The sequence below is a fragment of the Anarhichas minor genome, unplaced genomic scaffold (assembly GCF_050575085.1).
Source record: "Anarhichas minor isolate MPS153535 unplaced genomic scaffold, ASM5057508v1 ptg000002l, whole genome shotgun sequence".
NCBI lineage: Eukaryota > Metazoa > Chordata > Actinopteri > Perciformes > Anarhichadidae > Anarhichas > Anarhichas minor.
In genome coordinates this window covers 609,430-629,452 of record NW_027466448.1, presented here as the reverse complement: position 1 = coordinate 629,452, position 20,023 = coordinate 609,430, and the positions used below count along the sequence as shown (strand labels likewise).

The 20,023-nt window shown below is 44.5% G+C and overlaps 1 protein-coding gene across 2 annotated transcripts; it reads left to right on the top strand.

Annotated features, from left to right (window-relative positions):
- Window positions 1-4: 4 nt before the first annotated feature.
- Window positions 5-19,983, top strand: zfyve16 (zinc finger, FYVE domain containing 16). 2 transcript variants are annotated; one of them, XM_076108438.1, is made up of 18 exons: window positions 5-217; window positions 2,310-2,417; window positions 3,130-5,009; window positions 5,527-5,623; window positions 10,708-10,884; window positions 10,986-11,122; window positions 11,639-11,855; window positions 12,487-12,609; window positions 12,963-13,118; window positions 13,239-13,463; window positions 14,040-14,122; window positions 14,421-14,525; window positions 14,625-14,775; window positions 14,855-14,935; window positions 15,019-15,181; window positions 16,035-16,140; window positions 16,232-16,408; window positions 16,711-19,983. In XM_076108438.1, exons 2-18 carry the CDS (start codon window positions 2,348-2,350, stop codon window positions 16,867-16,869), a joined length of 4,107 nt encoding a protein of 1,368 aa, XP_075964553.1. In that variant the 5' UTR covers window positions 5-217; window positions 2,310-2,347; the 3' UTR covers window positions 16,870-19,983. The 2 variants fall into 2 exon arrangements, with proteins under 2 accessions (XP_075964553.1, XP_075964633.1); XM_076108518.1 differs by lacking the exon at window positions 10,708-10,884.
- The last annotated feature ends 40 nt before the right edge of the window (window positions 19,984-20,023 follow it).

The window sequence follows — 20,023 nt, the reverse complement described above, 5'->3', positions numbered from 1 at the left end:
TCGCGACAGTTAGTTTCTAGATGGCCGCCTGAGTGGAGAATTCACACACATCTCCAATAAAAAAAACACTAATCCAGCTAGCTAGTTAGCTTCTCTCTCTCTCTCACACAACTTTAACTGCCTTGTTACGGAAGAATGAGAAGACGTCACGGGCCACGTTTGTTCCCGTTTTGAACCAGAATGTGACGTCGGAGCTATGGAATAAAAACCAGTACTGGTAAGGAATGTATTAGTCACAGAATAAAACCGGGTAAAAACACAGTTAGCTAGCTGTTCGCTACATTAGCTAGCTAGCTACATTAGCCAGCTAACGCCTTCAATAACAACATAGCTAACATGATAACTTTAGCTACACCTGCTGTAATCACGTGACTTACAACAACAGGGTGTTGTTATATTGATAGCAGACGTTAACCGTTAACGTTAGCTTACAATCAGCCCTATAATTAGCATCCAAGCTAAGTGTTTGTTGTGGTGAAGTGTTACAGAAGCTAATGCTAACGTTAGCCGTTAGCTCACTGAAATGCTAGTTGTGTAAGTTAGCTTGTTTTGCTAATCCTGTAGCTGAAAGTGGGTTCTTATTAAATTGTTGGAATTAACGTCTAACGGTCTTTAACTGACACCGTTAAATTGTCTTATCTTGAGTTTTTAAGTTGCATTGATAATCAGCCTGACACCGGTTGCCATCGGTGTTACGACAATATATGTTACCGGCAGATTCTGTGACCTCATCTGAGATTTGTTTGTACTTCATCTGTAAATATCTCTACCAGTTCACCAGTGGTGGAATGTAGTTAAGAAGTAATCGTTCAATGTACTTTACTTCAATATGTCTATTTCATGCTGCTTTATACATCTCCTCCACTACATCTCTATTGTACTTTTTACTGTACTACATCTCAGAGGTACAGTACATATTGTACTTTATACTGTACTACACCTCAGAGGTAAATATTGCATTTTGATGAGCTCAAAAGATATAATACATTGTGGAGGTTAAACCAGGCTAACCAGGAGACTATAAAGTAGTTTCACTTTGTACTGCTGCCTTTACAAGTACAAGATAAGAGTACTTCTTTTACTACTGGCCATAACACAGCTTCTTCTCCCAATAAATACTTAAGTAAGTATAGCATTACATAAAAGTTTGATAAGAACTTAGAATAAATATATTTAATTGTCAGAGAAATACCAGATGACTGTTGTTCAGAACTGGTTACTCCACATTTATGTAAGTGCATATTTTTACTGTGACGATTAACCGTGTGATGCGTGTTTAGTGAGACTGGCTTCCTCATTCCTAACTATGTTTAGACGCCAGTGTGTTAGGAAAGGAAGCGTCTCCACAGTTTTAGAGCTCTTTAGTGTCCCTTGTGTCTTTATTAACACTGCTGTAGAGTTCATATCAGCTGGTATCTGTGTATTCAGTGTGGAAAAACCATCACAATCACTTCTTTTAATTTCAATAATCGCAGCAAAAGAAAAGAGTCATATGATCAAAATCTTGTGTTGATGCACAGAAATACAGATTAGGACATTTGAGACAACATAGTTTTCCTTTCACGAGGCAACAAAAACACATTTATTAACGTTTTAATCTGGCAGAACTTCATTCTCAGTGGCGTTTAAAGCTAAACCTCGTGACTCCGGTTCAACACGGAGAGGAAAAGTCCCCACATGGCCCTCAGGTGGTGATGATGCTCGAGCCGCAACGTTATAATCGGGAATCAATAGAAACGTGTTTTGGATTATACAGAATTAAAGGAGCAAGTTTGAAACGTAAAACACATAAATGATTAAAGCATAAACCGTTTTTTTACCCAGAAGAAGTCACTTCTTCAGTTGTTGTTGGCAGTAATTAGTATTACTCACATGTTTACTGATCACATGACACAACATGTTTGCTGTGAAACTGGTCTGTGTGAGCATCATAATGGTGGACGTTCCTTTTTGTTTCAGGTTGTCTGACTTATTTATTTTGTCATCTTTTGAATTACACGTCTAATTTAAGGATTACAATTAAGATGTATAGTTTACGATATGGCTGCTCTAAAGATAGACTTCTGTGCATATTGAAATACGTATTGCAGTGATATTCATCACATTACATGACGTATAACACTGTAATTAAGATTACAAAACGTGTATATTTAGGGTGACATAAATGCCTCCACCTGTTTAGTTATCACATGCACTTAAATATAGATTTTTCTTTGGTATTACTGTAATTGATCATGTTTGACTTTAGACATTAGACTGTAAAGATATGTGTTGTTTTTAATAATAAGTCTCTTTTTGTGTCTCTTTAGGAATTGAGGGGGTTCAGGGCCCGTTGCTTTAGTCCAGCATGGACAGCTTCTTCAAGGCTGCTGTTTGTGATCTGGACAAACTGCTGGATGACTTTGAGCTCAATACTGGTAAGAAACAACAAAAGGGCCGCAAGTAATGATTAGTTTCATTGTTGATTAGTCGACTCACTGTTTTGTCTGTCGGGTGTCGAAAAAGAGAGAAAAATGTTCTCAGAGCTCATGTTGACATTTTGAAATCATTAATTTGTCAAAAAGAAAGAACAAACACAGGAAACAATAGACAGCGTGCTGACACGGCAGGGCTGCAACTAACTCATTATTTTCATTCTCGATTAATCAAACGATTATTTTCTAGATTCATTGTTTGGTCTATAAAATGGAGATAAATGTCCATCTCATGTCCTTTAAAGTCTTGTTTTTTCAGCTTTGTTACTTAAAGATATTCACTTTAATATAAAACAGAGAAAAGCAGGAAATCAACTTCTTTGAATGGCTGAAAACGGCATTTTCTGCTTTTTTTGTTTTGTTTGAAACAATTCAGATTTTGTGATACATTTTTTACAGATTATTTTTCTATCCATCTCGTTGCAGCTCTATCTGACAGTGATGTGTTTTTTTAAACTTTAATTTTTGTCCAATCCATGAGATTTTTGTGTCTTAATTTTTGCAATTTCATTCAAATCCTTGTTAGAGAAATACATTTGTGAGTTAGCATTTTAATTGTACTACTAAACATCAGTAACAGAGTTTCATATCTAAATTATAAATATTTTTTCCTGATATCTGAGTTTAACATGTTTTGTTCTTTTCATTATTTCAGAGGAACATGAATGCAGATCAGTTTTCCTGAAGCCGTCTGTGTACCCGTTCTCCTCACTGGGCTCCGCCGAGGCCTCCAACGTTCCACCGAACCCCCCCAACCTTAACTCTCTCCACTATGGTTCTGCCACCAGCTGTCTCGACCGCTCCGCCGCCGCTCAAAACCACGGCGCCGCCATCGATGACCGAGAAGTCGAAGGTCAGCCCCTCACGGCGGTGGACCTCCTGTCCTCGGTGGATTGCCGGCCGGCGGCTCAGAGCTCGGCTCCTCCCTGCCCCGACCGAGCCCTGAAGCCGGTGTGCGACCTCGTGAACGACACCGGCTCGGCCATCCTGGTCAGGGCCGACAGCCACGATGCATTCAGCGAGCTGGACGTGGTGGAGAAGCAAATGGCGGAGGAGGAAGAGGAAGAGGTGGAGGAGGACGGGCTGCTTGTGGACTTCGACAGCCCAGTGGTCACCGGAGAGGAGCGAAGTGACGGCTTCGGAGACGACGAGCTGCTTGGTTTAGACGCCTGCGAGCAGAGCGGTGGATTCTCCGCCTCGCTCAGTCTGCTGGACGTCATTCTCCCTGCTGCGGTGGAGAGGAGCTGCGAGTCCGCAGAGGATTCACCATCACCGAGGATGGCCGAGTCCGCCGAGAATGAGGAGAGGAACTGTGAGGAGGCGGCTAACTCTTTAGACCGCTGTGAGCCGGAGGCCCCTCTGCCCGTTAATAGCATTAAAGAAACAACAACCTTGGACGCACAAGATGCCTCGGATGAAGGTGAGTCCTTACAGTCAGACGGCGTGTCGGTGGGCCTGTCGTGCCTCCCCATCGCTGTGTCCATGTGTGGAGCTCTGTTGAACACGGCGTCCTCAGAGGAGGATGAATCGAGGCGAGCTGCAGAGCCACTCGACGAGGCGGCGGATGCCTCCGAGTGCACAGAGGCCGACTCCTCCACGTCGGCCTCGGAAGCCAGGTCCCATTTAGAGGACCCTGTAGAGGACTCGTCACCTGCGGAGGGCCGGGCGTCACCAGTGGGGCAGCAGCATCTCGCTCTGGATCCTGCTGCTGCAGACCGCTCAGAACCCAGCCCGGTCGACCCTCCCGAGTTCGGCTTCGAATACCTCCCCGAGAGCGACCAGGCCGAGCTGCTGGTCACGGACGAGGAGCTGGACGCCTTCCTGCAGGCGCACACGGAAGCGGAGCAGAGAGGCGTCGCTTACTGCGGCATGTCGGGAGATTTCACTCGGGGTCTCTCAGAGTCTGATGGAGATCTGGAAGCCCGGCTTGTGGGCGAGGAGCTGAGGAGCTGCGATCTGGCTTCTCCGGAGAGCGACAGAACAATGTGCGTGTCTGTAGAGGGAGGTTTTAACCCCGATGCTCCATCAGGGGACTCTTGCGGACCTCCTTGCCAAGAGGAGCCAGAACTCTCCTTAACCAGCAACTCTTTCCAGTCCCCCGATCAGCAGCCCTCCTATGGAGGCGCGAGACCTAAACAACTACACTGCCAAACCGCCAGATCTCCACCAGCAGGGGAGGAAGAGAAAGACGAGCAGACTGAGACGCTCGGCACACCCGAGGACGAGGAAGACAGTTCACCCTCAAGTCTCACGGACGAGCACGCCGCCAACATCAGGGATTTGAGCCCGATGTGCGCCTCTCAGGAGCATCGGGACTACAGCGTTGGGTACGATGAACTCTCAGAGCCCCCACCGTACCCCGGGGGGTCGCCCACCGACGGAGCCGTGACGGTGAACTGGAAGAGAGACGGAGCGGAGGAGCTGGGGAGCAGGCAGCCCTCATGGGTGCCCGACGCCGAAGCTCCCAACTGCATGAACTGCTACCAGAGGTTCACCTTCACCAAGAGGAGGCACCACTGTCGGGCCTGCGGGAAGGTACGAAAGTCAGCTTACAAACTCCTGTGAATCCATTATATTGTTTACTAGAGTTTCACTACAATGTTCTGTTGATGGAGTTACAATAGTAACGATTCATCTGCCGAGTGAATCAAGTGAATGTCAACATTATACTTGTTTTTAATACTACTAGTCAGCACGATAGTGAAGTAGTATTCAGTAGTGATGTAACAGACTGTAGTTGATCCGTACTCATTCCGTTCAGAGTTCCGAGTTAGTGTGCGTGTTTTGGAAATAGTCCAATAAACTCGGATTACGTCCGAGGACCAAATATAGCTCCGTGGATTCATGGACGCAGTGAGCTGAGTCAGCACTTCTTCTTCTGCTTCTTCTTCTTCTTTAGCTCCCCTCTAGATCTCTACTGAGCCGTGAGAGCTTTAAGGGCCAGTGATTAAAGCAGCATTAGAGAGGACTGTTTGTTATTGTTCTGCTACTTAACAGACTAGATAGACACACACACATGTTCAGTGAATTGTTGTTGTCTCCTCGGTGGCAGGTTTACTGTGCGGTGTGCTGCAACAGGAAGTGTAAGCTGAAGTACCTGGAGAAGGAGGCTCGAGTGTGCGTCGTCTGCTTCGATACGATACACCGAGGTAAGGTTTTATCTCCCGAGTCAGAGACTCACTTCCACATATCTGTTACGGACGTGAGAGCTAAAGACCAGCTCCTAATGCAGAAGTGTGCAAATACAACGAGATATTTATTCAACTATAGTAGGATCTTTAACAGAGATGTCCCTCAGAAGGTTTGTTTACTTCCAAGAAACAAACAAAACAATGTGAGTTACTGACAAACATCTCAAATGGGACGGAGATGTTTAAAGAATTAGAAAGAAAACTGAACGGCTTTTTGAATTATTCTGATTTAAATTATATTATCATGCTAAAAAGACAGAGAACACGTCCTTCCTGCTGCTTGCTGATAAAAGGATTAACAAACTGTGCAAATGATAGTAATGAAGTGGAAGATCAGATAGAAATAGTCAAAGAAAACACATTTTTAAAAGTTAGATACTTTAAGACACTTTAAAGCTTCGCTAATCTGTGTTTTTATGTTAACAATGGATTACATGTATATGTTTAATGTAAAAGGTGTCGTTTGAAGCAAAGAACCCAGAAATAATTATTACCCGACTCTGTAGTTCAGACCACGACTGAGAGTTTTAGTGTCTTTCAGCTCGTTGTTTTGTTTTTTACAGCTGCAACTTCACTGTCACCGCTATCATCAACCTCATTTCTCCATGAAAACCCACCGTACATCGAACAGACACAGCTATCGACTGATCTGTTTACACGGTGGAGCATTTAGCAGCTAAAGAGATATTTCCCTTATTTTTGGTGGTGGAGACCAAAAACGGAGCTAAAAGAGAGAAAATACTGGACTCAAGTCAAGGAATCGTGTGTGAACTGCAACAGTTTGATGACACGTTTGCCGTAACAACTTTATTAGGTGATAAAAGTTGTGCTCGAAATCACTCACTCATTCACGTCTCCCTACTCACGATCCAGGAAGTTCTATTTAAGGTCGGTAGAACTTCCTGGGTCACTGCTTTTACACAATTAAAATGTGAAATGTCAGTGGCAGGTAGTGGACCATCGTTATTAAAATAAAATTAAAATGCACACATAATCTTTTCTTATAAATACATGTTGTAATCTATTTTGTTCAGTAGCCTTTTATCGAAAAATGTAGTGAATTCATATTCCCCTGATAAACAATGATGCCTCGTGTATGTCTAGGGCTTTTATTGTGAAAGGTAAGAATGGAAGTAGTAAAGCGGTATACGCTGCCGTTGTCCATATGGGGCCAATAAGTGTATTTTTGTAAATTAATAAATAAATACAAACTGCTTTCTGGCCGTTAAATGTATTATTTTTGTGCCACAACTCGTGGATTTGTCTCAATCGTGCCGCTCTCTCCTCTGTTCGCCATCTGCCATTTTTGTTCCTTCAACGCAATGCATGATGGTACATAGCAGTCATGGCAAGATGGTCCTTTCTCAAGGCCTCATGTACTCACGAAGCCTCCTGTTGGCCAAAGAGTGTATAACAGGCAGACCCATTACATGTAACATCACTAGTTTAAGGTGCTTGGTTAAAAAATGGCGAATAATTTTGGATTCAGCCAATATCTCCATGTTGAGTTTAAAGCTTGTGTTTCTGCCCCCAAAAACTCAGTTAATGCAGCTTTAATATTTAATATATATTGCTTTAATACGTCCCTGTTTGGTGGGTAAATATAGTTTGCCTCACAGGACTATGAGTCCTCTTTAAATAGACTGAAGTTGTCATGAAAACTTAATAACATCACGGTAACGTTTTCATTATGCAGCTCAGAGGAATATCTATATCTAATATCTGAGGCTATTAAATATTCAAACATTCATATGAAGAATTGGTGTCTTTCCATCTATTTACATATAAAATATACATATTTAAAGGCAGATTGTTTTTCTTTTTTGTGGTCTGGTTTCATAGACGGACCTTTTTATGGCTAAAAGACTGCAGCATGGAGAGGGGGAGGAGGGGGGAGATGGGTGGATGGAGAGAGGGAGGAGAGTTATAGCAGGACACTGGCATTTGTCCTTGGTGTGTGTGTGTGTGTGTGTGTGTGTGTGTGTGTGTGTGTGTGTGTGTGTGTGTGTGTGTGTGTGTGTGTGTGTGTGTGTGTGTGTGTGTGGACATGTGACGCTCGCACACACTGTCGTCTAAATTAAGAAGGAAGCGGTGATCCACTTTTTGCGGCTGGCGGATGCTCTAGCGGTTGTGACGCCATCGCTCTCTCCTCTCCGTCACCTCTCCTTCCCTCCCTCCCTCCCTTCATCTCTCATAACAGTGTGGTGAGCTGCATGTGAAGCTCACCACACACACACACACACACAGCCTGAAGCTAACAGGCTAACAACAGACGTAGACTCTGAGGATATGAAGCGAGGAGCGGCTGTGATGGGAGTGTCTAAAGTCAGACTGAGGAACAGACTTGCAGTGTTTTGGACCGGTTGAGTTTTAGCAGAGAGGAAGATGAGGATGAGGATGAGGATGATGAGGAAGAGGTAAGCTGCGTTTGTTTACTGCCTCTGTGTATCTTTTCTGGTTTGTTGTGGTGTTTTTATAATCTGTGCAGAGGAATATTAGTGGTAAATATGAAATGAGGTCACTCGTGGATTTCTTCCTCACACAGAGTTTTTGGCCTGAAGCCCTGGATGACTTTTTTTATGCCTTGTCATCGTTTTTCCAGGATGAATCGACTCTCCTTGTAGTGATGCTGTGGGACTATTTTTATCCGTTAACCCTCTCAACCCCAAAGCCGTTAGGGGCAATTTCTTGCTCCGGTCACATTTTTCTCTCTTTTTTGCGCCTTAATTTTCACTTCAAAATAAAAGTCCTGCTCCTCTATAGAAACAGAACCATGATGACTAGAAGCAGAGAGAACTAGAGCATGACTTTAGTGAAGAATAACACAGTTATGATATAAAATCAGTATAAAGAAAGAAACGCAAGTTTAACCAATGTTGGAAACAAAAATGGAGGCTCCATGTGCTAAGAATATTAAACTATTCACATGTTTCAGCCTCTCCTCTCTCCTCTCTTCCTCTCTCCTCCTCTCTTCTCTCCTCTCCTCTCTCCTCTCTTCTCTCCTCTCCTCTCTCCTCTCTTCCTCTCTCCTCCTCTCTCCTCTCCTCTCTCCTCTCTTCCTCTCTCCTCCTCTCTCCTCTCCTCTCTGTGTTCACTTCCTGTAGTTCAGTCAAAGTTTCTCCTTGTTGTCACATGACTGTTGGTCTCAGATGAATCAATCATGACTTCATAGTTTCTCTGAGGAGCTCACAGTTTAATGTTTTTATAAGATCTGGTTAAAGTGAACGCTTTATTAGTGAAGAGATTTTAAATGTGACATGAAGAATAAAATGTTTGTGATGAAGTATCATTATTTTAAGCTTAATTTCGGTTGCTTTTTCTGACGGAATTATTCGTCACACATGATGTGTTCAAGGACCGTCGTTAAGATGAAACTGACGATAATGGCGTTTTTTCCCGCTTCTGGCTGAGATGAACGGTGTTGTTTTGGCGATAGTTTAAAGAACAGTTGCGTTCCCGTCCTGCCAGGGTTCAGAGGGTTAACAAGGGTCTGAATCACTGTAACGTCTTCGCTGTATTCTTCCCCCCGGTGTCGTTCTGTGTTCCCGTGCTTTTGTACACCACACTGTAGTTGTTGTCGGTACACAACAGATCGATAAAGATCTATGATGCTTAATCAATATAATGCAGACGTGTGCTACATCAGCATTTTCTGAGAGCCAGCTTTCCTGGAAGCAACAACTCACGTCCGTCCTGTTTGCAATAACCTTCATTCATCTGCTCCACGTCGTGTTCTGCAGAGCCGTCAGTTAAATGTGTCTGAGCACACAAAACAAGCTTTTTATTTATTAAAACAAATGAAACGTAGCTACACACGAAGCACTCACCAAGCTCCGATTAGTCATCACATAACCTCCAATCACAGTCGCTGCCTCGTGGTCGTTGCAACATCGTCCACTGAACGTCCTCTGAGCTCACACAGTCTCACTCGTGCTCCAGTTCTGCTTCTGAATTAGCTGGTTTAATATCTGACCGCATCATCATCATCGTCATCATCGTCAGCATCAGTTGCTTCAGGCTTCATTTTATTTTTTTGTTAGTATTTTACAGAATCCTCCAATAGCAATGAAACGTCTTAATTTAAAGTATCAGTGATACAAATTAATCTGTAATGGATCCTGCATACTGGTAGAGAATCAGGCAGGAAGTTCTGGTTCTTAAGAGTGAAGTCGATGCTGAAGTTCCTTAAAACTTGCATTCTCTCTAGTGACCACCAGGGGGCGACTCCTCTGGTTGTATAGAAGTCTATGAGAAAATGACTCTACTTCTCTCTTGATTTATTACCTCAGTAAACATTGTAAACATGAGTTTATGGTCTCAATCTCTAGTTTCAAGTCTTCTTCAATACAGCATGATGTTCATTTAGTACATTATGGTCCATTTAGAGTCAAACAGACCATAAAGCAGGGGATGCTTTAGGGCGGGGCTACTGTGATTGACAGGACTCTACCAGAGACGTGTACGGCGTCTCTACGTCACTCCTCCTCAGTCCAGATATGGTCACTTCCTGTTTATCGGTTGCAAAAAAGCCACGTACAGGAAAATGTGAATGTTTGCATGCTAACAGGCTGTTTAAGAGTTGATATTTAGCTTCTTAATTTGGGATCCCAGCATGCTAACATTAGCTAATTAGCATTAAACACGAAGCACAGCCGAGATTGATGAGAATGTCCGTAGTGTTCGACAAAGTATTCGACAAATTCAAATGTCGACCTGATGATGGTGCTGGATAAAAAATGAAGGAATCTTTCGTGGCAGTTTATCCAATCGTCAAATGCGCAAATATCAATCTGATGGTGGTGCTGGAGGAAAAGTCGGCAGGATTCATCCTCTGGGGAACATGAATGTCTGCTCAGAGATTCATGACAATCCGTCCGATAGTTGTTGAGAATGTTTCAGTCCGGACTCTTTCTGTGCATGGACTCACACAGCGAGTGAGGCTCAAGACAAAGAAATGAAGTGAATCTAGTTAGCCGTAGACTAAAGATGAGTTCAACTTGTGCTAAGATTAACACGCCTCTACGACGTGTTTCTCCTTGTAGCCCAGGCCCTGGAGCGGATGATGAGTCCTGCAGGTCCAAGTCCAAACCCCAACGTCCCATCTGAGTACTGCAGCACCATCCCCCCTCTGCAGCAGGCTCGAGCCGCCGGCACTCTTAACTCTCCTCCGCCCACCGTCATGGTGCCTGTGTCCGTTCTCAAACAGCCAAACAATGACAGTATGGTTGCTCTTAAATACTGTACATAGTCCTATACCTTCACTGTTGTTGTTTCCTGAACTGAACCCCTTGAAAAGACTTTTTCTTTCCTGTGTCGTCAGGTTGTCCTCGGGAGCAGAAGCGGGTCTGGTTCGCCGACGGCATCTTGCCCAACGGGGAGGTGGCGGACACGACCAAGCTGTCGGTGACGAGCCGCCGGAGCTCGCAGGAGTTCGGTTCCGTCTCTCCGGACCAAACGGTAAGACGCGTGATCCACACGGCCAAAGGGAGAACACGAGATTCTAGAGTTTAAGGACTTTTTAGCTACTTTTTCACCTTCTTTAGAGAAAGTTTGGTTCTTCCGCTGGACAGTTAAAATGTTTTTAAGTAGCGTTGACGCAATAACCATAACATTGAAATACCGTGAAGCAGTTTTACTTACCTGAACCAACTAGAGCCTCTAAAGGGCTGTCTTCAAAGCACCAGACTCCATTGACAAAAACTTAGATTTAGGTTAGAAAAACTACATTTTGTGAATGTAGTTTGGTGTCTTTAGAGAGATCATAGACAACAGTTTATCACAAAGGTCTGACAACAAGTTAAAGAGGTGATAATATTCTAAATATAGTGTTCACTTGAACTGATAGAGATTCTTTTAGGACATGTGTCTGCTTCACTGAGTTTTCTACCACTAGATGAAACATATTTTAATATTGTGAACAGTAATAATCATCGTGTAACGACGCCACAGTGACCGATCCTCTCGTGTTTTCAGCCTGGCTCAGAGGTTGAGGTCGGTGGCTCCTCGGCCCCTGAAGCTTCTGAAGCTTTTGGAGGCGTGGCGGTGGTCCGGCCCCCCGTGTCCGGCCCCTGGGACTACGCTCTGCTCTCTGGGATCGGCTCTTGTGTGACGAGGGTTCCCAGCCTGCTGCCGGATAACGAGGATGATCTTCCTCCTCTGCTCATCACCACCGGGGAGGACGAAGTGGGAGGTCTGTGTGTGTGTTTACCTCCTTTTAGAGGAACGTGTCGTTATGTGAAGCTGTGATTTCATCCCGATTTGTTCCCGATATGTTTTTTAATTCTTCAAGACTAAACTGAAAAACAATCAGGATTCATTTTGCAGCGCAGCGCCCTCTCCTGGTGGGTTCAACGTCTCAAAGAGTGACTTGAAATTGAAATGAACTGAAATTAATTCATAATCTCGGTGTAGAGCAATAATCAGTCCAGGCGTCTCCCTCCTCATATGTTCTACTTTGATCCATGTGAAATGCATGTTTGAATAAATGAATATTCAGCCAAAAACGATGCAGCATGTGAGAAAGTAGTCATTAAATGATGACGTCCTAATTTAACATTTTGTCAGACTTCATAAAACAGGCACCAGAGTTCTCAAAGCAATTATTAAATCAATGTAAACTGTAAGAGATTCAGTAGAACGTGTTTCTAACACTCACAGTGGCGTTATTATGACATCGATGGCAAAATCAGTTTTAATCACCAGGAGCCAAAAATCATTTTAACAAGCTGTGAACGTCTCTTATGTGTGATTAAAAAAGTCTTCACTTTGACAGAAAGATGTGATAAACTCACGCTGGATCTCTGTGTTGTTTTTCTTTCCAGATGTTTTGGTTGAGGAAAGCCCCGCCCCCTGCCAGATTCTGCACCTATTGGAGGAGGGAGGACCTCGACCGCTGACGTTTGTTCTCAACGCCAACCTGCTGGTCAACGTCAAACTGGTGACATGTGAGTTAAATATACTTTAAAACCATGAGTGTGAGCTAGTTATGTCGAGTTACTTTAAGAGCTCTCGAGGATGTTCCAGGGTGCGTGTCTGGGGCTTTTATTGTGAAGGATGAAACGGAAGGAGGGGAAGAAGGAAAAAGGTTATAGTGGACTGTGTGAAAGGAGAATAAAGTGGTGCAGACTACGGAGCCCCGTGTTATTATGAGTTATCTTTGATGCTTTAAATATAGTTATCAATTAGCTGTTAATCATCCCTCCGATCGTCGATTGAAATAGGAGTCCTGCATGTTTACGTTGCTCTCCCACAGATCTCGGGTCAGTTAACTCTCTGCTGTTTCTCTTTCCTCTTCCAGACTCCGGTCGTCAGTGTTGGTGTTTCGGCTCTAACGGGCTGCAGGCTCTCGGGCAGAGAGAGCTGGTGTTTTTGTTGGAGTGTTTGCCGGAAGAGAAAACTCTCCCAAAAGACCTCTTCACACTTTATCTCAACATTTACCAAGAAGCCCAGAAAGGTAGACTCAACGACAGGCAGCCCACCTGTCTGTCTGCAACACACACACACACACACACACACACACACACACACACACACACACTAACTAACTACAGAGTCGTTGTCGTGTCTGTTACAGGGAAGTTGTTGGAGGAGCTGGATAACGTGATGTTCACCAGCAGCTTCCTGGGCAGTAAGGACCACGCTGGGATGCTGTTCTTCTCCCCCAGCTGTCAGCCTCTGGACGGACTCACGCTGCCTCCTCAGCCCTTCATGTTCGGGCTGCTGGTCCAGAAGCTGGAGGTTCCCTGGGCCAAAGTCTTCCCCCTCCGGCTGCTCCTGCGGCTCGGAGCTGAATACAGCGGTGTGTGTGTGTGTGTGTGTGTGTGTGTGTGTGTGTGTGTGTGTGTGTGTGTGTGTGTGTGTGTGTGTGTGTGTGTGTGTGTGTGTGTGTGTGTGTGTGTGTGTGTGTGTGTGTGTGTGTGTGTGTGTGTGTGTGTTTCTTTTCTGGCCTTAAATGTTGTGTCACATTTTATAATAAACTTAATTTCAGGTAAAAGAAACGAGACATAATCTTATTAATTAAGATAAATTAAAGCAGCAAACACGTCTTTAAGCATTCCCCCTTTTTTCTTTTTATTGTTTTACATTTTTGCTCAACTTTTTTTTGGTCTATTGTTAGAAAAACATCTCCTCAATATAGATTATTATTTCATTCTTTTATCAGAAATTATCCTGAAACAAATAAAAATTCACCGAATGAATTACTAATGATAAATGTTATTTGAAGCTCTGAAGGTTATTTTATCAAACATTGAATAAATACAAAATGAAATGTTTTTATCATATTTGTATGAAGTCACGACACTATTAATAATCTACAAATAAAGATGATTCATTATATCGTTAATAACCCGTTGTTCATATTTCTCTTCTACAGTTTATCCCACCACACTGACAAGTGTTCGTTTTCGTGACTCCGTGTATCGAGAGACGGGACACACCATCATGAATCTGCTGGCTGTAAGTAATAAAACACAAACAAGTCTTTATATTGTCCTCAGTCTTATATATGAATATATGAAGTATTATATATAAACTAAAGTCACAGACTTCAGTTCTTCATCCCGCTGAAACGTACTTTTAATTACGTGGCTGCCAGAAAAACGTCCACTCTGGTTTGTTCAGAGAACATTCGATTTATACTTTGGCTCCCGACAGGAAGAGAGTTTCACTTTTTGAGTCTCCTTGTTTCCTTTCCTTATTGGCTTCATATGGAGCTCCAAAATGCAAATATTTAAGTCGTTTTTTTTCTCCACAGGACCTGAGGAACTACCAGTACAGTCTGTCGGTGGTGGAGGGCCTGAGGATCCACATGGAGATGGGACACAGCTACATCGACATCCCCAAAAGTAGCTTCAATGAGGTACATGTTGTACTTTTTACTGTACTACATCTCAGAGGTACATATTGTACTTTTTACTAGCTCTGCAGGACCGTGAATGTGTTTCCTGTGTCTTTACAGATGCAGAAGGTGGTGAACGCGTCCAACGAGCACGTCATCAGCATCGGAGCGAGGTTCAGCTCGGAGGCCGACTCTCACCTGGTGTGTTTCCAGAACGAGGAGGGAAACTACCAGACGCAGGCCAACAGCAAGCCTGACAAGACCCGCACAGGTGAGCGCCGTCGGTCATCCTCCGTCCAATCAAAATATAGAAGACGAGCACAATGACGTCCTTCTGTGTTTTGTTACAGTGACTGGGGCCAGTTTCGTGGTGTTCAACGGGGCCCTGAAGGCCTCCTCAGGCTTCGTCGCCAAGTCCAGCATTGTTGAGGGTAAACTCATGGATTTATTGGCTCTTATTCCACAAAGCTTTCTTTGTTTTTGGGACCTACCGTAACTGGGATTTGTTCCTCAGATGGGTTGATGGTTCAAATCCCTCCGGAGACCATGGAGTCCCTGCGCGGCGCCCTGAGGGAGCAGACGGACTTCCACATCCCGTGCGGCAGGAACAACGGAGGGGAGCTCCGAGAGAACGTCAGCGTCCGCTGGGTCGACCTGAGCTCACCCGTCAACACGGGGTAACGACGCGTTCACTCAACTGTTTACTCGCTCTTGTCCAATCTGCACACATACGCAGAGTAACTCTATGTGCTGCACAGTCTGTGATAGTAAAATCAGGTGTTTTAGTTTGTTTCTCTTGAGTTTACACAAGCAGAAGAGATGTAACCACACACAGAAGTCACGGCTCGGTGATTTCTTTGATGATTAACTTTAAAAACATTTGAAAACAATGGAATCTATATATCCAACATATTTCTAAGTGTCCACAAGTGTTACCAATGTTGGGGAAAAAAAATGGACGCTCTACATGTTATGAATACTAAACTATTGACATGTTTCCAGCCTCTCCTCTCTCCTCTCCTCTCTCCTCTCTCCTCTCTCCTCTCCTCTCTCCTCTCCTCTCCTTTCCTCTCTCCTCTCCTCTCTCCTCTCTCCTCTCCTCTCTCCTCTCTCCTCTCTCCTCTCTCCTCTCCTCTCTCCTCTCCTCTCTCCTCTCTCCTCTCTCCTCTCTCCTCTCCTCTCTCCTCTCCTTTCCTCTCTCCTCTCTCCTTTCCTCTCTCCTCTCCTCTCCTCTCTCCTCTCTCCTCTCCTCTCTCCTCTCTCCTCTCCTCTCCTCTCCTCTCCTCTCTCCTCTCTCCTTAAATTACGTGTGACATCAAATATTATCGTCTTTTTAGTGCAAAACTCCCGACTCTTGTTTCCTCAACACAAATACGAAATTTTGTAAAAACATGAAGAGAGCTGTGGATCTTTAAATGTCAGGTGATGGTTCACAAAATGAGTGAGTGATTGTTCAGGAAGTGAAATGTTGTTTTCACTGTTTTGAGTTTATCTGTGACGTGGTTTTCTCACTCTGATGCTCGTCTGCAGCAGAACCAGCGGGGTCGATGGGAGACCTCTGGACGGCGTCCGCAGCGTGAGGATGCGGCAGGACACGGAGTTCGAGTCGGACGGACGCACCATCAGATGCACCGAGGTGACTTTAAAGGAACCGAGTCTTTTGCACCCGATGAACGTCGTGTTTCCAGGTTTTAGTTGACGGTCCGGGTCTCTGAATGTCCCTCCAGGTTTTCTACCAGCTGAAGACTCCCGACTGCAGCCTGGAGTCGGTGCTGTCGTCCTGCAGCGTGTTCCACAAGGAGATGGCTTTGGCCGCCTGCAGCGCTCTGACTCCTCACCTCGCCGTCCTCACGTCCAGCGGCATCAACTCGCTCTCGCTCCGCATCTCCACACAGGCTGATATGGTAAAAACAATCTCTTATTTATCACCGGAGCTGCACCGAATGTCTTGTAATTATCTATAAACTCATATCTCATATTCATAAACTACTTTATTGACTTTATACAAACCCTGTAAAGTATGAAATGTATTATAAGGAAACAAAGGTTGAATATCTTGTAAACTATTTGATTTGGCTGCTAAATATTTACTCACATGTAGATTTATAAGACCTCCTGTTTCTAAAGCATCTCAACATGAATTCTTCTTCTTTGTATCATCGATAGAAATGTAAATGGTGTTTATTTCTTCCTGCTCTGCTCTCAGGTGGAGTACCAGGCCGGCTCCGGAGGTCAGCTCCTCCCTCAGCGCTACATGAACGAGCTGGACGGCGCTCTGATCCCCGTCATCCACGGAGGTAGTGCTAGCGTACCGCAGACCGCCATGGACATGGAGTTCATCTTCTACATCACACACGCCATCTAAACTCGCACTCCTCTACAGTATTAAGAACAGAAAAAGTTAAAGTTTGAGCACACAGAGAGAGAGAGAAGCTGCTGAGGTTTGGTGCGACATGCTAATGCAGCAGCTCGTTTATTTGCACAGTTGGACATGCAGCCGGTCACAGAGGACGAGCTGCAACATTCCCCCTCTGAGGTTCGGGATGTTTCCATGTTTGGACGTAAACTGACATGATGTTCAGTTCTTAGTTGTTGTTGTTGTTTTTGCCCTCACCAAAGCTGCTTTAACACAAGAAGCCAAACACCAAACACGGATTACGACACGACCAAATACAACCAAACCGTTTCTTCTTCTTCTTCTGCTCGGCCTTCCAGACTCCGTCGGCTCGGAGCACCTCAGTGAATGTTTCCCCCCCACGGACTCTCATTTGGATGTATTTATTATATTTTAATATGGGCTCATTGAATGAAATGATGATATGAAAGCAAAGGGGATGATACCGGCTGCAGTACTCAGTGCTTCGGAGGTGAAAGCTGCTGATCGGGTCATTCCATACGATGGTTTCTAATGACACCGGGCCTCCTGCAAGAACATGTACTGTGTTAACATCGGGAAGTTCTGCTCGTGCGATTATTTAAAGCCACGTTCACCAAACTCTACTCAAACTTGTGCATTTTGGACGACAACGTAATGCAACTTCATTTAAAACGTCTTTCTGCCGTTTTTTATTATTTATGTAGCCTTTGATTTCTGCTACGGTGCTACCGTATGCTAGCTGCTGCCGTATGCTAGCTGCTGCCGTATGCTAGCTGCTGCCGTATGCTAGCTGCTACCGTATGCTAGCTGCTGCCGTATGCTAGCTGCTGCCGTATGCTAGCTGCTGCCGTATGCTAGCTGCTACCGTATGCTAGCTGCTGCCGTATGCTAGCTGCTACCGTATGCTAGCTGCTGCCGTATGCTAGCTGCTACCGTATGCTAGCTGCTGCCGTATGCTAGCTGCTTCATGAGCAGCGCAGCGTCCTCTGGCATCGATGACCAGAAGTTAAGCTCAATACCAATGATTCTACTTTAGGAGATTTTACGATGTCTGCTAAAGTTTTTGAGATGAGATTTTGCACAGCTGATGAGAACTTTTCGTCACATTTTATGGCTCTTCATCTCACAGAATAACATTTTTTTTCATTCTTAAGATTTAGCGATTATGAATGTACAGACTTTTTTAAAAAGTCTTAAATTTGTAGTTAGATATTTTGGGATGTATGCTTCTTGTCTTTGTTGCTGATAGTTCAATCTGCCGTCGGAACCGATGAAGAAGTACGCAGAGAGCGAAGAGAACAAGTGTTGAACTTGCTTTTTGGCCGGCGACTTTATGAAGAGTCGGTTGTAGAAAACGTAAACAAAACATCTGATGAGTTATTATCTGAGGATACGAGAGGACAAGAAAGCCCGTAAACCAATTATGAAACTATTCAGAGATGCAGAATGGAATCGGCGCAGACAGGATGTAGGAGACGTAGGCGACGTCGAAAGTACGTAGTTGACGTCGACAGGACGTAGTTGCAGTCGACGGGACGTATGTGGCGTCGACGGGACGTATGTGGCGTCGACGGGACGTAGGTGACGTCGACGGGACGTAGGTGCTGTCGACGGGACGTATGTGGCGTCGACGGGACGTAGGTGCTGTCGACGGGACGTAGTTGCTGTCGACGGGACGTAGGTGCAGTCGAAGGGACGTAGGTGCTGTCGACGGGACGTAGTTGCTGTCGACGGGACGTAGGTGCTGTCGACGGGACGTAGGTGCTGTCGACGGGACGTAGGTGCTGTCGACGGGACGTAGGTGCTGTCGACGGGACGTAGGTGCTGTCGACGGGACGTAGGTGCTGTCGACGGGACGTAGGTGCTGTCGACGGGACGTAGGTGACGTCGACGGGACGTAGGTGCTGTCGACGGGACGTATGTGGCGTCGACGGGACGTAGTTGCTGTCGACGGGACGTAGGTGCTGTCGACGGGACGTATGTGGCGTCGACGGGACGTAGTTGCTGTCGACGGGACGTAGGTGCTGTCGACGGGACGTATGTGGCGTCGACGGGACGTAGTTGCTGTCGACGGGACGTAGGTGCTGTCGACGGGACGTAGTTGCTGTCGACGGGACGGAGGCGATATCCAGCTCTCAGGTGTAAAAGTACTTTAACTCAGCAAATGCGAATAAGCAGGTTTCCCAAAATATTGAACACAAGGCTTTAATGCTCTGAGCTCAGCAGGAGTCGTCTCAGGTGTTGATTAGAACAAGAACTCAAAGTATTCTAACAAACCGACCGGTTCCATGTTTAGAGTTGATTGAATGTGTTTTCACATCAGAACCATTCAAACAGCTCACAGGACGTTTCTTCTCCAGCTTCTCAACTATTCACTAAATTCAAACATGGTGTGTAGAAGGTTCCTTGAAGCACTGAGAGGAAGAAAAGAGGAAAAACACCGGACAGTTCATTCCATAAAATGAACAAATGTAATATATCATGTTAAATATATCGAAACCGTAGATTCAAAGCATAAAGAATCTGTAGGTGAAGGTGTTAAAATCTAAATAAAAGCATCCGTCAGCTTTTTATACCGTTGATTTAAGAATGTCTTGATGATCACAGAAGAGACGTTTCATATTAAGAGACTCAGAAATTAATCAGTATTGAAATAATTGACAAAACAATGAACTGTTTTAATGATTTAACTGGGAACAAATGATTTCTTCTAGATGTTTTTGGTGAACTGTGGCACAAGTCAAAAAGAAACACCCGTAAAGCAAACGAGGGTAAGTGGGCATGTTGTAACAGCTGTGCAAACACCTCAAACATGCTCACAGAGCTGTTCAGGACGTCTGTCTGAGAACTCGCCACGTTTGTTTTATGATTTAAACTTTGGAAGCAGAATCATTGAACTCATTCTCCTCCTCGTTATACATCGATCAGGGCGGTGACCTTCATGGACGTAAATTATTATATATTTTTTTCTCTGTCTGATCAAAACAACTTTACAAAGTTTTCTTCTGTTTTGTGTAAACCGTCTATTTGAACCTGGTATCTGGGTCCGAATCATCCGAACAACTCGAGTATTTAAAGAATAAAATGAGTTTTATGAGACAATGTTTGTTTGTCATCTTTTTATCTCAGAAATCTTTTGTCT

What these genes read in the sequence shown, in the direction of transcription:
- zfyve16 (XM_076108438.1), top strand. Translation starts at nt 2,348, where the DNA reads ATGGACAGCTTCTTCAAGGCTGCTGTTTGTGATCTGGACAAACTGCTG. An exon ending in TGACTTTGAGCTCAATACTG is followed by an intron (nt 2,418 to 3,129) that starts GTAAGAAACAAC and finishes TCATTATTTCAG; the next exon opens with AGGAACATGAATGCAGATCA. An exon ending in GCACCATCAGATGCACCGAG is followed by an intron (nt 16,141 to 16,231) that starts GTGACTTTAAAG and finishes ATGTCCCTCCAG; the next exon opens with GTTTTCTACCAGCTGAAGAC.